The following is a 21808-nucleotide window of genomic DNA, read 5'->3' as shown; positions in this document are numbered from 1 at the left end:
TGAGATTGATAAAAGTTCAATATTAGGGGCACATAATGATTCTCTCACTAACACAGTCTTACACCAACGCTGATTGACATACAGGGCAACGCCCCCTCCATGTGATTTTCCGGTCAGCTGTTCGTCTCGATCGAGCCGGATAGGCTGCCCGAAGCCATCGATTTCATAGTCCTGACCCATGTCCTGCTCCTTCAGCCAGGTTTCAGTCAGGGCAATCACACAGGCATTTTTGTAATCCCGAATGCATTCGACATTCGCTTGCAGCTCGTCGATTTTATTCCTGAGTGACTGCACATTTCCGAGGATGATCGGTGGAAGTGGTAAGCGACGCAGCCCCCGTCTACGTAGCCGCTGCCGCACTCCTCCTCTCCGGCCCCGTTTCCTCACTCGTCCCGCTAACAGCTGCCGGTTGTCTCCGGGTCTGGATGGCCACGCTTGTCCATCTCCTTCCCAGCCACGCTTCCCCGCCCGCACCTCCGCCAGCATTTCCCAATGAGCAGCTCCGTGTGCTCGGATTTCTGGCAGAATGCCGACCGGGGTCGGTAAAGTTCCAGCTGTTTTGCCGCATTGTAAAAGGAAATCACGGCTATACTGAAGCCTACAGTGCTGATTACTTGCGCTGATTTGTGAAATGTTTGTTTGGAAGTTCAGCACAGTTCCAAGGGCAACAATGTTCATAAAAACAGCGCTAAAAAAATCCATATAAACTTGGGGTCCAAGTGGAGGCTGTTCAGCCACATTTGCAGAGGGCGCAGAGACAGCAAGCCCAAAGGCACCACAGACAAATCAGCTGTCAGCTTTCCCAAGAGCCAGAGGAACTGAATGAATGGCACCATCCTGCCAACCCTGAAGAGGGGAAGGCGGAGGAGGATATCGTCCACACGCCGAGGTGCCAGAGAGGCCATCATAGCTACCGAGTCCAGCACCATCCCCAGGTATACGACCCGTTGGGATGGAGCCAGGCTTGTTTTTATGAAAATTCACCTGAGGAAGTGCCGGTGGTGCAACGCAATTGGGGCATGGAAATAAGCGTCCCTCAGGTCGACAGTGGTGAACCACTCTCCCCTGGCAACCACACGAAGCGTGTCTGACACAGTCGGCATATGAAAAGGCAGAACCTTCAGGAACCTGTTGAGTTCCCTCAGGTCGAGAATGGGACAGAATCCGCCATCTTTCTTTGTCACAAGAAAGTACCTCGAGTAGAACCCCCCGGGACGTAGCAGAGGATCCACTGGTTCGATTGCACCCTTGGCCAGGAGGGCTGACAACTCCTGACTCAGAGCAAAGGCCTTCGCCGGGTCGCTGACAATAGTCATTTTGACCGGGCTGAAGGCTAGGGGCCGGCGTCGGAACTGCAATTCGTACCCCCGGGTCAAGTAACTGAGGAGTAACTGAGCTGCTGATGGGAAAAACATCCGACGGCCGGCCCCGAAACCCTAGCGCCTGCCCCCCCGGCCTCCTGAGGCTCTGGGGGGACGGTGGATAGGCTGTGACGCACGAGGCTGCCAGGAAGGCAGGCGCTCAGGGGCCCGAAACCCATCAGCAGGCTGCTGAGCAGTTTGCCTCATCAGGAGCCAAAATGAGGGAGGCAATGGCAGGCTCAACCAATGGCATACGCCCCTGCCCAACCTGTGCCGCATCCTGCATGGCGGCTAAGGTTCGGGCATCTGCGGTCAAGTGGGAAAGGGCCCTCGTGTCCCTCCAACACGCATGAAGCTCCTTCAGGTATTCCCCTGAAGGTGGAACGATGAAAGCAGTCAGGCCAGGGCTGCGCCTGAAGAAGGCGCTAGCCTGAGTCGAATCAGTCTGCGGAACGTCAAGCTGTAGACGAGCAAGAGCCATACGCATGATGGCCCACATGGAGGTGTCTGCTGTCCCCTGCAGAGAGCTCGGATCAGATGAGCAAGAGGCCTCCCCCAATGTGTGGGAGGCATCGTCCTCGGTAACAGCCTCATGGAAGAGACCAGATGAATCGGCCAGTGATAAGGCATCATCAAGCAGAGGCACATTCTCTGAGGGAGGGCCAGGCTGTAGCCCATCCAGCACCCCACTAGTCCCAGGCTGAAGTGCCAGGAGGAGCGACTTCATCTGCTCCATGTCGGCCGTCAAACTGTCCACCTTGGAGGACAGCCCGCCCCTCCCCTTTTTTGGGGGGAGCACCCACCACCGCAGCTCCCTCACGCCAATGCCGAGAACGGTCGGGCTGATGTGGGGGGAGACTGGTTAAGGTAGAAGGGTCGTCAGCCGTCGCCCGAGGCTCCATCTCCGCCAACCTAGCCACCCTGAGCCCCCAGGGCAGGAGGCCACAGTTCATGCAGGCGCTGTCAGTGAGGCCCTCACTCAAATGCTCGAGACCGAGGCAAGGAGGACAGTGGTCATGACCGTCCTCGGGATCAAGAGGAGCCGCACAGGCAACACAAGGATGGGCCATCACGAAAGCAGCCGAAGCAGAGTTGCTGGGAATGGGAGCGAACACACTGCCTCCACCAGCAAACAATCGACAGATATAACGAAGCCTGCATAGTTTTTTTTGTTTTGTTTTTTTAAACAACGGCAATAAGGCAGTGAGCGCTGGGAGCGGGAGCGAAAACACTGCCTTCACCAGCAATCGGAGGTGACAAAATATAGTAACCAGGCCGAGCGCACACGCTGTCGCCAACAGAATTTAAATAAATTATAGCGTTACCGGGAGCGGGAACGAAAACACTACCGTCACCGGTAAGGTCAAGTAAATAAATAAAGCGGTAGTCTTAAACCGCTTACGCAAAATCAATATTGCAACGAGCACTGGGAGCGGGAGCGAATACACTGCCTTCACCAGCAATCGAGGTGACAAGTACAGTAACCAGGCCGAGCGCACACGCTGTCACCAACAGCAATAATAAATTATAGCGTTACCGGGAGTGGGAGCGAAATCACTACTATCACCGGTAAGGTACAGAACAAATAAATAAATAAAGTGGTAGTCTTAAACCGCTAACGCAAAATCAATAATGCTACGAGCGCTGGGAGCGGCAGCGAATACACTGCCTTCACCAGCAACTACGGTGACAAAACATACGGCAACAGACACAGATGCTGGATTTCAGATTTGGGCAAAAAAAGGACTGAGTAGAATTTCTGACCTTAATAAAGAAGAAGTTTTAATGTCATTTGAGGACTTATCCTTAATATTTAATATTCCGAAGAAACATTTCTTTAAATACCTACAACTAAGGAGCTTTATTTCTTCTTCACAGAATCGTCGAACTTGCATAAATATAACAGTAACATACCAGCAATAACGCAATAAATGCATTTAGGAAGGAAGTGGTTAATAAAATAATGACCATTTTGTCTATAAATATCCCAGTAGACTCAAAAATGATACTGTTACATTTATACCCAGCAAGTATGAAACTAAGAACCAGAGAATATACATTTATTGACTTTGCTATACTACAGGCAAAACGATTACATGTGTAAGTGTTTGTTCTTTTCTTTATATTGTATTAAAATATGTACTGCATTTGTTAACTGCATATCTGATTATGCTGAAAATCAATAAAGAAATTATAAAAAAAACCAAAGACAGACATCTCACTTCTGATACGTGAGTGGACTCGTTAGCATTTTAAGCTAGCGATATTCATGCTAACGTGTTAGCATAAGCATAAGACTACATCGTTGCAAAAACAACAAACAGAGGGATTATTTAGCAGCAGAAAGAGAGCAGGACATACAAATAACTGGACACAGTAGTTACGCCTGAGATGATGACGTGACACCAACACCCCCCGAACCTCTTATTAACCTTCTATCTTCATGAATGTCGTTAATCTACGTAACATTAGTGTTCATTCAAAGTCACATACTCCAGGGCCAGCACAAACATGTGCTGATGTGCTTGAATCATGTGTGAATAGCGCAGCTTTGTGTATTAAGTATTGATTGTGATGCTAATGATTTAGCAACTCTCTGAGAGCATATCATCAGCTCATTCAGTAACAGACTGATCCATCCACACTACACCACAGAGCCACTTAAATCTATTTAATTTCATAAGATATTAGAACTATGCATCTATCTGTGACCTTCTCTCTTCAATATATATAGTATATTTTGTTTTTAATAAACAAAAATAGATGATGGAAATATGACTATACGAGTGTAAGGACAAGAAATGATAACAGAAAAAGCCACTACCACCATCTTTCTCAGAAACTGACATGAATGTTCTATCATAAAAGAATGTCAAAAAACTTTAGTATGTTGTGAAGCTCATGTGGTTAGGTTTACAAGATCACATGACCCCAAGAGACACCAGCACCTGCAACTAAGTCTTTTAATTAGCTGCAGAGGTGTGTGAGCCAATGGGAGCTTTGCAATAACCCAGGGTTATTCTTTTCCAGAATAAGGGCTTATTTGGTTAATGCTTACAGGGCTAAGCTATTTACAAGAGTCACAGGCAAGGATTAATAGAGCACTTCATGTGTATGTGAATGTAGTTACTCGAGTACATCTGCTCGCTTCAGGATTGGACACCAGGGAAGTGATTTTGAATGACAGCCTTCACAGTGTCATTTGATTGGCCAGGAAGGCAGAACCCTAACCCTTAACCCATAGTAGTAACATTGATAATAATGATGTGAAAATGTAAAACAGATGCTGTTAAACATCACAATACATCATCATATTGCAGCAGCCCCTCTCGTGGAATAAACAAATCATGAACATTACAGTTATCAGGAAATAAAGTATTTATTGGCTGCAGTATCAGGCTGGGTTAGTTTTACCTATTAACTAACTTGTAGTAAGTGGTTTAATATTACTGTCTGCTTATATTATCAGAATATTTAAGTTATATAAATGAATCAAGAAATAAAATACCAATCACAGATCAAACAAACAGTGACTCACCGATGTAAAGGCTAGAAGTTCCTCTTCAGTCAGTTTGTGGACAGGGTTATTCTTCAGGAAGTCAGTGCTACAACACAACACAGTAAATACAGTAAATGTTAAAAACGTACACTTGAAAGAACACAACATATCATCACTTACCATTATTACATTCAAGGACAATCATTGTCTCTACCAAATTTCAAATCAAGTTGTATAACAGGGATGAGCTTTCAAATTGCTATTCAAGACACGACACAATCCCCAGTCAGAGATATTTTTCAGATGTAGTGATGGGATCGGCAGTTCATTTGAGTGTACTGAATCACTAGAATCCGTTCATTAAAATGATTCGTTCAAAAGAATAGTTAACCGAATCGTTCAGTGCTTAGCAGGAGCCCAGTGCCCTGCTACGTGACTCACGTCCTCCCTGAGTGCAGTGCGTTCGGGTCATAGAGTTAGTGACATCGCGAACGAGACTCATGTCCTCAGCCACAGTTCTCCAGTTCTCTGTGTGTTCGTTCACGAATCATGAGTGAGTCAGTGACTGAAAGCGCGAACGAATCACAGCAGCACGGCAGACACAGTTCTTCTTACTAGTCACTCCCTTCCCCGCTCGGCGCACGTTGGCCGGCGTCGTTTGCCGAAGATTTATGAGTGAGTGACGGCGTCGCCGAACGATTTCACGAGTGATTCATAGAACACGGCAGTTCCACTCCCGGCCGCCACGATCCCTGCTGAGCTCACCTGAACTAAGAAAGGAAATCAGTTCATGAAGTGATCCCAGTCAGTGCGTTCATACAAGCCATTCGTTCTTTTCGCACAATCTATTTTTAGGCGCATATGCGAGTGAAATGCTCGCACTGTACAGCTCTGTGTATATACCTGACAGAGAATTAATTCACTTCCCAAAACTCAGAGCTGTCACCACAGATGACCCATCCCTGAAGCAGCACTTCAGCCACAGAGGATTTGTTGATGTTCTGGAAGAGTTGAGGGAGAATTTGAATCCAGATTCAGTGATGTGAATGAGCACCAGTATTTTTTCAACTTTATTGAAAACCCCTTCAATGTGGTAGCATCCTCTCTCACTCCAACTATCACACGGCTCTGCCCTTTTAACCATGCTGCTCTGGAAAGTGAATTAGTGGAGTTGCAGACAAACATCATCCTCAAAGCTCTTGGGGCACGCTTTTGGAGAAAATCTGAAGCAGATTTTTCCACTCTGAAACCACGGTCGACGGTTGCCTTCACCCTTCCTGATGTGGTCAATTTTTTTAGCCCCCTTTTTTGTGACGATTTTTAAAATATTTGACTCAAACCTGAATTAAATTAGATGCATACTTTTCAGTGACATGCACACATGGAAAACAAATTATCATCCAGTAATTCACTTTAATACAAAATAAAAAAATTAACTGAATAAAATAAGCACCTTTCTTGAACAGAAACCTGTCCTGCTCAACTTAAAACTGTATAAATTAATATAAAACAATAACTAGTGCAAACTTGTAAACAAGTTCAGTTGAGGTAAAACAGAAAAAAAAACTTGAACTCAACTCAATGCCACATTATGTGGAGATAAGAGTCTACTTTAGCCTACTTTTCCCACTTGTATTTCTTCTGAGCTCTTGCTGCAGTGAGGAGTTGTTTGTCTTTGAGTGCTACAGAGGAAAACTCTGAGCAACACAGTTCATAATTGAGGCTGACAATGAGCTCACCTTTAATTAATTCAGTGGAACATTTGTTCCATACATCAGTCCATTTGTTCTTCATAAAAGAAAAAAATCCTCTCCACAAACCCAGTGGAAGATGGGATGCTGAGGACAAAGGATACAGCCTGGATGTTGGGAAGGAATAGCCCAATTTCGTTCTCAAGTGTACATGGGCAGACTGAGCCACATGGTTCATAAGTCTTACGGCTTTAGAGGCAACTTCCCATGTGTCGAATGACCTGATAATAAATCTTCTGTGAGACAATCAACTGCTTTTCAATTGAGGTTATTGGGAGATAAGTGTATTGTAACTGTCCGTTTCCACATTAAACAAACTCCATTACAGAGCAGCTGCAGAAACGGTGCTAAGAGGGTCAAGGACTTACCAGATCCCCAGGATGACAGCCTGCTCCTCTGCAGTGAGGTCTGGCAGCTCATACTGACCGGGCTCTGCTAAATTTATCTGGTCCAGCACGGTGTCGTCACAGAGAATGTGGTCCTGTAAGCACATAAACATATGTGGAGTAAGATTCATGGGCACATGCAGCAGCCATAAAGCACTACACATTAAATATGACATAATACTGAGTAAGGATGGGCATTTCTAAAAAAAAATTAATATTCAATATTGTTCATACAACATTCAAATATGTGAAACTCCAGTGCATGAGAGCAGTCAAAAGCAGAAAGTTAAAGTAATTTGGGGTACACAGCATGTTGAGCTAAAAGGAGCAGCGAACAAGATGCATTCATAGAGCCCAGAAAATGTTATCACTTCTGTGGGATGTTGAGCAGCTTCAAGATGCTTTCAAGAAACCTCTTAAATTCCATCACTTCTGAAAACTAGCATGAAGTCCACTAACTAAACACTTGCTGCTGCTGTCACCATGTGATAATAAATGCCCCACAGATTAGATAATCATCACAGTAGGAAATTGGTTTTAAAGCATAAAATCATTGATTTATTTTACATTTATTTTAACTTTTTAATATATCGAAAAAATATTTAAATACTCATCCCCATCCCTGATAACATGTTTAGATTAATAATTACAGCATCCAATGCCCACAATCCACAGAATTATCATCTTATCTTGGGCCCTCTGGTTCTTGATTTAAATGCTACCCCTTTGGCCATATCATTCACTCCCATAATGTAGGAAGGAACGTTGGCTGTTTGAAGAGAAATATTATTGATTTTTGTTATGAGAGGGGTAATGGAATTGTTAGCAGAGGAGAGGGGGAGGCGATCAAGGGAGCAGGTGGAGGGTTTGGATCTGCGGATGATCTTCTCGACCTCCTGCTGAGTTGTGGAGCAGGTGGAGGGTTTGGGTCTGCGATGATCATCTCGACCTCCTGCTGCGTTGTGGGGATGAAATCCCCACAAACACTATAAATGGTGTGCTGCAAGGTTCTGTCTTAGGAACTACTCTCTTTACCATCTATATCAATGAGGCGGACCAAAATATGATCTGTACATCTTTATGCTGATGACACTGTCGTCTATTGTTGTGCATCTTCTGCTGCCCAGGTGTTTACAGATCTGCAGTCTGCATTTGACACCATTCAGGCACAATTGTCTCAACTCAGGCTAGCTCTAGATGCAGGTAAAACTAAGTGTATGTTATTTTCAAATAAAAAGAAGGTGCCTGCTGTTCTTCCCTGTATTACATTTGCTCGGGGTACCCCCATTGAGTCTGTGGTCACTTACAAGAAGTCAGTGATAACTAGGTCCAGGTTATGGCCTTTATTGTGGGTGGAGACATTGACATGTTGGGTGAGGTTGAGGCAGTCCAGTACTTCTTTGAATTCTATGGCAAGTCGATTGGAGGGAGAGTCCATATGAATATTAAAATCACTAATAACCAAAATGTTTTTGTAGGCTGTGCAGAGTGAAATAGGGAAATTGTGTATATCTGTAATAAAGGTTGGTTGTGATTTTGGAGCACGATAAATAAGAGCTATTGTTACATTAAGAGGGTGTTTGCATTTGAGTGCCAGATTTTCAGGATCCTTTAAGTCTCATTGGCCGTCTCTGTTTTATGGTCTCCTCTACTGTAACCTATTAAAGTAGAAGAAAGACATTCTTCTCCCTCTTGCTTGCTGCTCTGGTTCCTGCTTTTGGGCCCCCGAGCCCAGGGCCTCATGGCTCTGGCCATGGCCTCTGGCATGCGGCTCTCATCCCATGCCACACAAACAAAGCCCTTTTTGAAGAAGCCGTGCCAATTTAACACTCGCTGCCCGAGTGAGAAATTTGCTTTGCGTCTGACCACACATTTCTCAGGAACTGAGATGAAGACTCTGCAGCCGCCAGTTTCCATCCCTTCGCCCGTGGGGAGCGCACTTCGGCCAACGCATCCTTCCATACCTGAGACCCGAACTGCTTCCACTCAGCGCCACAGAGGATCAACAGCTGTCTGCTGTGAGCCAAATAACGGCCCGTCCACACTCCACGGCTCCTACAAACTGGACCGAACCCACGGACGGACCACACAACTTGATATCGGACTAACAGTAAGAGGCAACGTGTTCTGAGCTAGATTATGTTTCTGTTAGATTACGTTTCTGTGTTTGTTAACTTTTCTTTGTGTTGAACGTGTTGGATTGCGCACCCACACGCTCGTATTAACTACGTGTTTTCTTTATTTACGTTTCGTGTTCATTATTGCTGTTACTCCTCAATGCGGAGCACCCCGCTGCAGCGCTGGTTCTTCCCCACTGTGAGTGAGCAGACAGATCACGTGGTGAGATAATGCCAGTATAAACGTTACAACTCACAGACTGGCCTGGCTTCGCCTGTGTCAAGTCTATGTGGTTTACACTGCCATCAACTTACGTTACACGCAATCCTGTTTCATTCACAGAGCATGCTGGTCTTGAACCAGACTCTACGTATGCACACAAATCAATCGTGTGCTCCCTCTCTCACTCATTCTCTCTCTTTCATTCATGAATTAGAGGTCTCACAGGTGCCATCTTGAGTCGAACACGCGCTCCTACAGCCATGCTGTCACGTGTTTGGTCTAAGATCTGCGGCCTGATGTTAATGTATTTTTGGCGCCATCTTCGGTGGCGGCGTGCATTTACAGTCACAGCTACTGCGCATGCACCACCATGCGGAGAAGTGGCAAACAGTCAGTGCCAACATCCCCTCCGCACACACCTTCCAGATGGCGGACACTTGGTCGTGTTAGCGTAACTGTTCAAGCAAGCCATTATTCATTGTTAATTGGACACTCAAAACTAATTGACTGCATCCAGTATAGTGCTAAGGCCAGCCCCAAGCCCAGACAAATGGTAGGTTGCCTCAAGGGCATCCAGAGTAAAAATCTCTGACAAATCACATATGCAGATCTTATGCTGTGGCAACCCCAAGATATGGAGAACCCAAAAGAAAAATGGAGACAACACACAGTTGCACGTACCACTGAAACCCTCTGACCCAAGCAGTCCGGTGAATCTCCTTTACTATGTTGCAGATAGAATATACAATATGGATGTCTCAGATATTCCCTTAATTCAATGAAGAAAAGTCTGATGTAATTTCAATTGGTTTTCAAAATATTGTTATCCAGCACTGAGCTCTGCAAACTGATTAATGTATTTATTCTGGACCCGATTATTGCAATGCATTACGCTGTGTCAGTCAGGGTTCATCCAGTTGTTCCTAGCTGGTCCAAAACACTGCTGCTAGGCTAATCACCCCTAACGCCATGTTTCCATTATGGTAAGATTCGGTTTGGTACAGCATGGTACAGAATGGTAAATCCCTGGATCAGGCTTGCGTTTTGATTGAGAACAGTACTTTTACTTGGTAGGCAGGTTGTGGGTTGAGCACAATAGTCGCATCAGCAAGATACATAGCGTGTTTTCGTACCGATGAGAGGAAAAGAAACGGCGACAACAAACGACGATATTAAACACAACAATGGAGGACATCAGTAGCTCTTTTTTTTCTCTGCTCAGTTTGTGTCCGTTTCAGCAGGACGTCAAATCTTAGTATAAGGGCTATTTTGTTATATATTATATAGTTTTTTAGTTACACATTTTGTAACATAGATATTAGTGCTATATTAGCAGCCATTTGTCTGAAGATATATGGGAGGCTATATTACAACAGCCTCATCCCCATGTTGGAGACAGGGGTGACATTGACAGCGTTACAGTGACGTACAGAACTGGCATATGTACTACAACACTTGACGTCGTTTTGGGGGGTTCCATCTGGATGAAGACATTTCTTGAAACAATGCCATGTTTATAGAAAACTTAAAATAAATAAAAAGATTGTACAGGTAAAGTTCCGTTTCCATGTGAATTAGACAAACTATTAATCCAAATAAGGCATTCAGAGCTGAGGCACTATGTTCTCCACATTTAAGTTTATTTCTCTGGTCTAATCTTCTTGGCACACATGTATTAATGCAAATAGACTCAACTCAAACCCTTTATGCATTACGCTGTGTCAGTCAGTTGTCAGTCAATGTGGTTTAATAAGAACAGTGGTCAGACCTGCTTTCACTTAAGTATTACAATAATTATCCCTCTACAGAACAGAAATGGCCCAATCTTCCCTGTCGGCAGTGGTTCTGATTGGCCATTGATGAAAGGTTCCCAGCTCACACCCTGTCTGCTTTCCTTTTATCAATTTTAGATGGGAAGCCAGTGAGCTCTGGTTGATGGCAGTCTTGACTGAGACCATTTACTCTCCCCCTTCCAGAGTAATAAAGGCATTGGTGGTATAAATACAGTAAAAAAGCACTGGAGCTGGTCCAAAACCATGAGACTAAGAGCTGTATGCAAACACTTTATTTATCCTTTATTGCACATAACTAAACCAGTAGAACCACAGTCTGACCTGCTGGCTACTGAAACCAACACACTACACAACTTTTAGAGTTGAATGATTGCTATTCATCACAACAAAAGTGTTTTGAAATTGTCGATAGTTCACGCATACACACACCACATATATATATATATATACATATACATATACATATGCATATATATATATATACACACATATATACATATATATATACATATACATATATATAAACATATACATATACACATATATATATATATACACATATACATATACACATATATATATATACATATACATATATATATACATATACATATATATATACATATATACATATATATATACATACACATATACATATATATACACATACATATATATACACATACATATATATACACATACATATATACACATACATATATACATATATATATATATATATATACATATATATATACAGGACCCTATATAGGGTATACATATATAGGGTCTTTGATGATCCAGGGACTGTTTCATCTTTTTGATGCCTGACATTTTACCAGATATACTGTATATGCTGCCGGTTATATATATATATGTATATGTATATGTATATATATATATATATATATATATATATGTATATGTATATGTATATATATATGTATATGTATATGTATATGTATATATATATATATGTAGACAACCTACCATTTGTCTACATATATATGTATGTATATATATATATATATATATATGTATATATATATATATATATATATATATATATATATATATATATATATATATATATATATATATAACCGGCAGCATATATATCTGGTAAAATGTCAGGCATATATATATATATATATATATATATATATATATATATATATATATATATATATATATATATATATATATATATATATATATATATATGTATATATATATATATATATATATATATATATATATATATATATGTATATATATATATATGTATGTGTATATATATATATACAACAGTCCCTGGATCATCAAAGACCCTGTGGGCAGTAGACATGGATCACTGCTATAAAACACACTAAAAGTGAGTGTAGAAGATTGATGGGAACCCAGAGACAACTGACTCTGCTTGTATAGTAATAACTTCACATCAGGAACTGATCGCCAATCACGACACTACAGTTAGCGTCTTGATTTACAATAATGGTCACATTTTTTACACTTCTAACTAACGTTATAGTGCATGAAGTGAGGGAAGAATGGAGTGTGTGACTTGCCAGCAAATTGGAGCAGCAGGAGGGGTATTGGGTTCACTCTACTTGTTGTGACGAAAAAGGAGCCAAAAAGCCAATGCTCTTGATCTAATAGGTCGATCTTTGTACCTACACTCACTTACAATCATTAGCAATGATTCATGATCAAAAAAAGGGAAAAATAGCAGGTACAAGCAGACAAAATGTTTTCTCAGAAGAGTGGTTTGAGCACCTGGTAAGGATGCAAACAGGGCGCGTCCCCTAGGGAGGCACGTCCAACTATAGAAGACCTAGGGACAGACCAAGGACTAGGTCAGGGGTCGGCAACCTTTAGGATGAAAAGAGCCATTTTTGTCGCCTCTCCTCCTAATTAGTATCCATTTGGAGCCGCAAAACAACCCTCAAAATGAAGATAACACGAAAAAAGGTTTTTATGCAGATATAATGCATAAAAGAGCAATAGTTCTTTTCATTTGTGAACTTTAAGAACTACAAAATGTTCAGTTTATACCCAACCGCTTATAAAGTGGAGCAAAAATAAAACACATATTGACGTAGACCTAGTTCTTCCATTGTTTCATTGTTTGTGACAAATTATTGAAATTAAAATGAACCCACTTTGAAATAAATTAATCAAACATTTGGATTGTGTGTCGTTTATACTTGAGAAAAGGGCATATGGATCCAAAGATGGACAGGACACATCCAAATGTGTACTAAATATTGCATTTTATGTCGACGTTGGATGTGATGCACAACATTTTAAAACACTTTAATTTGTCGCCTTAATCTCTAAAGCTACAAGGAGCCACTGCAGAGTCGCTGAAGAGCCACATGTGGCTCTAGAGCCGCAGGTTGCAGACCCCTGGACTAGGTGGAGAGATTATACTCCTCAGTGGCCTGGGACAATGTGGCCAGGGAAAGGTAGGTCTGGGGGTCTGAGGGATGGATTTTGGTCACAAATTTTTCCATCTTTGAAAAGTGAGGTCTGGAGTGTGCATGAATGTGCTGCTGACACTAGGGATGACTGATCATCTGTCTGATATTGTTTAAAATCACTGGATCAGATATTGGACCGATAGAAATGTCTGATACAATAAAAAAAAACCTATATATCACATACTTCAATCAGCAACAGCATTTTAGCTGAGTCATGTTGTGGCCATTTATTATTATTAGCTAAAAACAATGTTAACAGCTTCATAGTTTAAAAGGTGTTAAATGACTGTAAGAGAATCTGTAGACAATTGAGTTGGTGATATCAGTATTGGACATGAACAAGCTGTATCATGCCATCACAAACTGAAAGATGTTGACAAAAGCTCATACCTTGGGTAAGCAGGACTGAGGTGTGGGAGTGGGACTGGCCTCATTGTCCATCTTGTTGGTCTGGTCCTGCTTTCTGTTGACATCAAGGATGAGCTGAGCCAAGTACTTCTGCTGGAAACGGGTCCGCTTACCAAGGGCACCTTGAGCAAGATCAGTTGTTACCCTCAATTCAGACATATGTGTTTCAGTGGATCAGTACTCCATCTACTCTCCAGGAGTGTGTGCTTCCGTACACATACCTGTCATGTTGATATTCAGTCCTGAGAGCTCCTGTGCCTTATTGATGTGATCCTTGGCTGACTGGTACTCATAATATGTCAGATTTGTGTAGACACACTCCAGGTGAAACTGGATAGCCAAATGTTTCTGTTCCAAAAACAGAGACTGGCATGTGAGCACTGGAAAACAAGAAACCAGTAACAAATCAGTCAACAAAGGTTTTTTTTTCCTGCCACAATATGAAAACAGAGCAATATGAGAAGAACTTGTTGGCCGAGTTAACTAGGGCTTAATGCGAATGATAATGAGAAAGAAACATCCATGGTCACAGTTCTTTGTGATGATAAATTTCCAGGTTCCACCATGGTCATTTCATTATCTAAAACTATAGACTTATTTAAATGTGACCCGCCACCGACCAAGGGGGAACAAGTCGGCCCAGCGCAAAACGAGTAAAAATGGGAAACAGGTTTTATTATTTCAAGATTAGGGATTTCCGTTTTTTTTCAAAATTACACATGTTGAAGTTATGAAGAAACCACTACATGTTTCAAATCACAGCATTGTGGGTCTTAAAACCATAAACTTTGTATTTGAATTACGGCTGTTTTATCGCTGTGAATCATTCCTAGTTTGGGTATACACATGGCTAATTAATATGCACGCACAGAGAGAGAGAGAGAGGGGAGGGAGGGAGGGGGAGAGAGAGTGTCTGGAACTTTCCAGCGGTTATTCAGCGTGTGCAGTGTGTGTGCGTGTGTGCAATATTAAAGCGTGATTGTTATCAAAGCAGTCGTCATCAAAGCTTTGTTGAACAAAGGAAGGCAAAGAAAACCGGAGAATAAGTCAACTGTGGCTGAACTTCTTAACAAAGACAGAGACAGCACAGAGACTGCTGGTGAGTGGACTGTTAGCATTTTAAGCTAGTGATCTTTATGCTAACGTGTTAGCAGACTTCATCATCACAGAAACAACAAACAGATGGATTATTCAGCGGCTGAAAGAGAGCAGGACAGACACAGTAGTTGTTTGAGTTGATGACGTGACGCCAGCACTGCTCTACATTCTTATGGGTGAGTTTTAATATACGTAAAGTTAGTGTTCAGTCACATACAGGGACGTTTTTTCTTGTTATTGTTTCACTTGCTCCAGCACAAACGTGCTGAAGTGCTTGAATCATGTGTGAATCACACAGCTTTGTGTGAAGTATTGACTGTGATGCTAATGATTTGAGTTGTGAGTTAGGACTTTATCAGCTCATTCAGGAACAGACTGATCCATCCATACTACACCACAGAGACACTTCAATGTATTTCATTAGTGTTTGATTTGATATTAGAAATATGTGTCCATCTTGATCCTTCTCTCTTAAGTATATATAGTATATTTTGTTTTCATGAGACAACAAAAACAGATGATGGAAATACAGTCGTATGCAAAAGTTTGTGCACCCCTGTAAATGTTCATGATTTTCCTTCATAAATCATCGGTTGTTTGGATAAGAAATTTCAGTTAAATATATTATATAGGAGACAAACAGTGATATTTGAGAAGTGAAATAAAGTTTATATGATTTACAGAAAGTCTGCAATATCAGCAGATTCTGGAACAAACCATCAAACTGAACTGGAGATGATTTGTAAAGAAGAATGGTCCAAATTACCTTCCTCCAGAATCCAGACTAATTGGAAGCTATAGGAAGCGTTTAGATGCTGTTATTTCTGCAAAAGGAGGATGCACAAATGTTTTGTTTTGTGGTGCCTAAACTTATGCACATGCCTAATTTTGTTTAAATAATTCTTGCACACTTTCTGTAAACCATATAAACTTTATTTTGCATCTCAATTATCACTGTGTTTGTCTCTTATATGATATATTTAACTGATATGTCTTTTTCAAACAACCAATGATTTATAAAGAAAATCATGAAGATTTACAGGGGTGCCCAAACTTTTGCATACCACTGTATGACTACACAATGACAAAATAATATTATCAAATATTATCAGATTTGCATGTGTTGGACATTGTTGGGAACACACACTAGTTTACTGGACACAAATAGGCACCTAGTGTAAATAATTACTGTCTTCTGGTGTGTCAGTATAGATCAGAGCAGATCAAGTCCAATATCAAATTGTCTATCAAGGTGTAAAGAGCAGTGTCTGCCACCACCATAATGTGAGTTGAAGCATTAGATTAAGAAAAGACTGGATATATCTTGGTAGTAAAATACACCAGCACAAATGTTGTATTACCAGTAGGGCTGTCAAAAGATTAACATTTTTAATCAGATTAATCACAGGGTAGCTGTGGATTAATCACGATTAATAATGATGAATTACCATTCATAAATATGCCTGAAAAATTCTAATTTAAATATGTATGTATGTAATAAAGTATGTGAAAATATGAATGTAAAGAACAATAAAATACTGTAAATAACTTGTAAAAACCTATACAAACTTAGTAAAAAAGAAACATTACATTGTAAAGAACCCACATTATAAGACAAGATAAATAAATAGAAAAAATAAAATACTGTAAATCACTTTGAAAAAACGTTTTAAAAAAACTATACTGTAAATAAATCACATTATAAACAAAATATAAAGTATAGAAGTTAAATAGTTTTCTTACTAAACCCACAGCAGGAAATTCCTCATCAGCACCTTTGAAGCACTGCTTCTACTAGTCAGCGTTAGCGTCAGCTAGCATTCTGACGCTAACGTTAGCTGCTGTCTGTGTCCCCATTAGTTAGACAGTGACTGTTAATGTTATGATTATATCATTATCTGCGCCACTTACAGCTGTGTGTCTTTTTTCTTCCTCTTCTAACTACCTGATTGATAACCTCTTCATTTTCCTTCAGCTTCATTTACAACTTGCAGAACGATAACTTCACACAGGTTAGCGTGAGGTGACGTGGGGCCCCGTTAGGGGGGTCTCCGACAGAGATGTCAATGCAAATCAACCATTGTTGTTTAAGGGGGACGGGGATGCGGCTGCTCACTGGGGAATTAAGGCTCCGACTATCGACTCGGAGCCCCATGCAGTTGCCTGTCTTGCCTGTTCATAAACTGCACGTCTACTCGTAGCGCAATGAAAGTGAGAAAGTGCGTTAATTTTGACAGCCCTAATTACCAGCTAAGTTGATTAAAAGACTCTATTCGACTGATATTGGTATCAGTACATACTCAAGGTTGCAATTTCAGTATCGTATTGGACGCAGAAAGGCGATATCAGGCCATCTCTAATTAAAACTAGCAATGTTGTCACTGAGCTCCAATGTGTTATTGCTGATGTTTACTATCCCTATGTTTAAATTTGTTTCTGAACTTGTGGCATCACACTGTCACTGTATTTTAATCCAGAGACTATGACAGACACGGAGTCTGTGCTACAGTCATGGAGGACGTATTTCAAATATTTTAATTAACTGACACTGAAACACTGTGTATGTGTGTGTAAAATGCCATGCATTTACACATTATACATAATATGAATAATTATTTTGTCTTTAGTAGTTAAGAAAAAAAAAAATATTTAAATCGATTTTTAGGGTTCGAGCACGACTGTGCAAGAAACCTACTGTAACTGAAAGAGTTATTATTAGGGTTCGAGCACAACTGTGCAAGCAACCTATTGTAACTGAAAGAGTCATTAGGGTTCGAGCACGACTGTGAAAGAAACCTATTGTAACTGAAAGGGTTATTATTGTTATGACGGTTCGAGCACGACTGTGCAAAAAACCTATTGAAACTGAAAGAGTTATTAGGCTTCGAGCACGACTGTGCAAGAAACCTATTGTAACTGAAAGAGTTATTATTAGGGTTCGAGCACGACTGTGCAAGAAACCTATTGTAACTGAAAGACTTATTATTAGGGTTCGAGCACGACGGTGCTAGAAACCTATCGTAACTGAAAGAGTTATTATTAGGGTTCGAGCATGACTGTGCAAGAACCCTATTGAAACTGAAGGAATTCTTTATTATTATTATTCCGCGGACTGAATCGCATTTTTGAGGCCTTTCCCATGCCCCAAAACTCACAGATTTTTGCAACCACATCAGACCTCGTAAATGATTGCGTGTTAAAGTCGTTCGGGGAAAAAGTGTCGAAAATTGGAAGTGGGAGGGAATAAAAAATGACGCAAAAAAGTGCTAGTAGGTCATCTCCCGTCGGGTTTAGCGTACATGAACGAAACTTGGTACACACGTTCATTAGGTTGAGCTTTAAATAAAAGTCGATAACAAGTGTCCTGTGAATCCTACAGGAAGGTCGCCATTTTGAATTGAACGCAGGCGAAAACGGAGGCGTTTTTGGCAAATTTACACCAGTGCTACAAAATCTATCTAGTCCTACAGTTTTTGAGTGATCACCTTCAAAGTTGGCGAGGTCGCTGTGGACCAGTTGAGGAACAGAATCAATTGGAAACTTTTTTTGAATATTGCATAGCTCTTATAACTTTCTAACAGAAGGTACGATCAGAACGAAATTTGCCATGAGTGATAGTAGGCAGTGGCTGAAGAAGACAATGAAGAAATGGTCAATTTTAAAAACAACACCTCCTGGTGGTGGTTTAAGATTTTGGGAATAACTTTTACAGATATCATCTCATCACACTCAAAATTACTGACAGCACTCAAAACAGATGGTAGATGATGCATGTACAATATGATGACGAATCATTAAACGGTGTTGCCATGGCAACCACACAAATTCGGATTTTTGCGACAAAAAAGCAAACCGTCATAACTTTGCAAATCCTGGTCTGATCCGAACCGAACTTGCTCAGATTGATGACAGGCCGGCCCTGAAGACATCTATATGAAAATATTTTATTTTCAGCACCCCCTGGTGACAGCAGATAGTATTTAGTAAATAGTACTTTTACTATTTTTCATTCTGCTCCAACAGGGATTGCTGTATCCACCTGAAAATTAATATGTAAGACCAGAGACCCGTCCTGAACACGTCCATGTGAAAATATTGTATTTTGAAAACAGCGCCCCCTGGAAACAGCAGACAGAATTACATTTACAGTTCTTCATGCTGCTCCAACAGGGATTGCTATACCCACCTGAAACTTAATTAATAAGACCGGAGATCCGTCCTGAACATGTCTGTAAAAGATTACCTCCATACAGGGAGTGGAACGCCCAAAACAGGAAGTTAAGTCCAACATTGTCCGATCTTTCCAAAACTTGACATGTGAGTCAAGTGAACTTCCATGAACACGTTTACGGAGACGCCTTTGACCAACAGGAAGTCAGCCATTTAAAACAGGAAGTGCCCTCTAACTTTGCCGTACATCGCAAGATCCCCTCGAAACTAGGAACCCACTCTGATGCGTTTGTTGCACACGTCACGATGGCTCCTCAGACCAACATGCTAGCACCGCGAGCGGTGGATAAACGGGTTCATTGGCGAGTGGCGGTGTGGACACGCGGCCACTTGCGTGCATCGGCTCGAACCCATTCAGATCCGCTCGCGGTGCTAGTTATTCTTCTTCCCAAAATTTTTGCGCGTTTCTGAAGGCCTGAACGTATCCCAAACCTCACGAATTTTTGGGACAAAATCAGACCTGGCTTAAATCTCCAAATGAAAGTGGTTCGGGGAATGTGCGTCAAAAAATGGAAGTGGGCGGGGCTAAAGACGGACGCAAAAAAGTGCTTCGAGGTCAACTCCTGTCGGGTATAACGTACATGAATGAAACTTGGTACACACGTTCATTAGGTTGTGCCATGAGCAAAAGTTAATGACAAGTTTCCTGTGAATCCTACAGGAAGGACGCAAATTTGTATTAAAGGCGAAAACGGAGGCGTTTTTGGCGTATTTATACCAGCGCTTGTCGTATATTCCAAATCCTACAGTTTTTGAGCAATCACCTTCAAACCTGGCGAGGTCGCTGTGGACCAGTTGAGGTACGAAATAATCTGGAAGGTTTTTTGAAATATTGCATGGCGCACGAGATAGGGGGTGACAAATTTGGCGAAAATTCAGAATTTTGCCAACACACAACGAAACGCTTATAACTTTGTGATGGAAGGTCAAGTCGGAGCCAAACTTGCCATGATTGATGATGGGTAGTTGCTGAAGACACCTATGCAAAAATGATCATGTTTGAAACCATCGCCTCCTGGTGGTGGAAGAAAATATACAAAAAAAAAGTTTATTTACGATCTCGGTAATAACTTTTACAGAGATTGTCGTATCCAACTCAAAATGAGTGAAAACACCCAAAAACACTTGGTAGATGATGCGTGTTGAATGTGATAGAGCATTGTTTCAGGGTGTAGCCGTTTGCGAGTCCCGGTTCAATCTGAACCAAACTTCCTTGGATTGATGTTCCTCCAGCCCCGAAGACATCTATATGAAAATATTCAATTTCAAAAACAGCGCCCCCTGGTGACAATCGACAGAATTTTATTTGGTATTTGAACGAACTTGTCCTAGAGCTTTTTGTACTATCACCTTCAAACTTGGCGAGGTCAATGTGGACCAGTTGAGGATCAAAAGTTATCGGAGGTTTTTTAAAATGTTGCATGGCGTACGAGATAGGGGGCACCAAAGTTGGCAAACATTCTGATTTGTAAAAACAGACAACGAAACACTGATTGAGGATCCAATGTCCTCGGCAGACTATGCCATTCACTGTGCAACAAAAAACAAACTGTTTTTACTTTGCAAATCCTGTTCCAATCTGAACCAAACTTCCTTGGACTGATCACAGTCCGACCCTGAAGAAGTCTATATGAAAATATTCAATTTAAACAACAGTGCCCCCTGGTTGCTGGAGATAACATTACATTTCACACTTCTTTATGCTGCTCTAACAGGGATTGTTGTATCCTCCTCATACGTGATATGTGAGACCACAGACCCTCTCTGACCATGTCAGCAAAAGACGACCTCCTGACAGGAAGTGGAACCGCCGAAACAGGAAGTAGAATGTAACTTTGCCTGTTCAGGAAAGTTCCCTTGACTCACATATCATGTTGCGTGGAGATCGGGCAATGTACGGTTAATGGACACGCCTTTGACCCAACAGAAAGTCAGCCATTTTAAACAGGAAGTTCCCTCTAACTTTACCGTACATTGATTGATCTGCACGGAGCTTGTCATGTGAGACCAGGAACCTATCCTGGACATGTCTGCAAAAGCTAAACTCTAAAAAGGAAGTGGAACGCCAAAACAGGAAGTAGAATGTAACTTTGCCGTACATTGCCAGATCTCCACGCAACATGATATGTGAGTCAATGGAACTTCCCTAAACATGTTAATGGACACGCTCTGACCCAGCAGAAAGTCAGCCATTTTAAACAGGAAGTGCCCTCTAACTTTACCGTACATTGATCGATCTGCAAGGAACTTGATATGTGAGGCCAGGGACCTATCCTGAACATGCAAACGATGTCCTCCCAACAGAAAGTGTAACGCACTAAACAGGAATTAATATATGACTTTTCCTCCACAGCCCAACATCCGCATGGACGGCGCTGATAATAACTACAACAGCAAACAGTGAATGAACGAGAGACGAGCTCAGGGCGCAAGTGTCGAGGTGGGCGCACATGGACTCG

General features: G+C 41.6%; 1 protein-coding gene across 1 annotated transcript in view; it reads right to left on the bottom strand.

The window, feature by feature from the left end:
- The window catches only part of ttc27 (tetratricopeptide repeat domain 27), a 182623-nt gene that overhangs the window by 117703 nt on the left and 43112 nt on the right, over nucleotides 1-21808 (bottom strand). Inside the window, exons 6-9 of the mRNA XM_083898147.1 lie at nucleotides 14243-14401; nucleotides 14004-14143; nucleotides 6980-7092; nucleotides 4900-4966 (exon numbers count right to left, since the gene is read on the bottom strand). Of these exons, the coding sequence (XP_083754273.1) occupies nucleotides 4900-4966; nucleotides 6980-7092; nucleotides 14004-14143; nucleotides 14243-14401 (479 nt within the window). The remainder of the gene's footprint in view (nucleotides 1-4899; nucleotides 4967-6979; nucleotides 7093-14003; nucleotides 14144-14242; nucleotides 14402-21808) is intronic.

The sequence above is a fragment of the Microchirus variegatus genome (assembly GCF_963457635.1).
Source record: "Microchirus variegatus genome assembly, chromosome: 11".
Classification (NCBI taxonomy): Eukaryota; Metazoa; Chordata; class Actinopteri; order Pleuronectiformes; family Soleidae; genus Microchirus; species Microchirus variegatus.
Note: the sequence above shows the minus strand (reverse complement) of the source record. Positions and strands in the feature narration are given on the sequence as shown.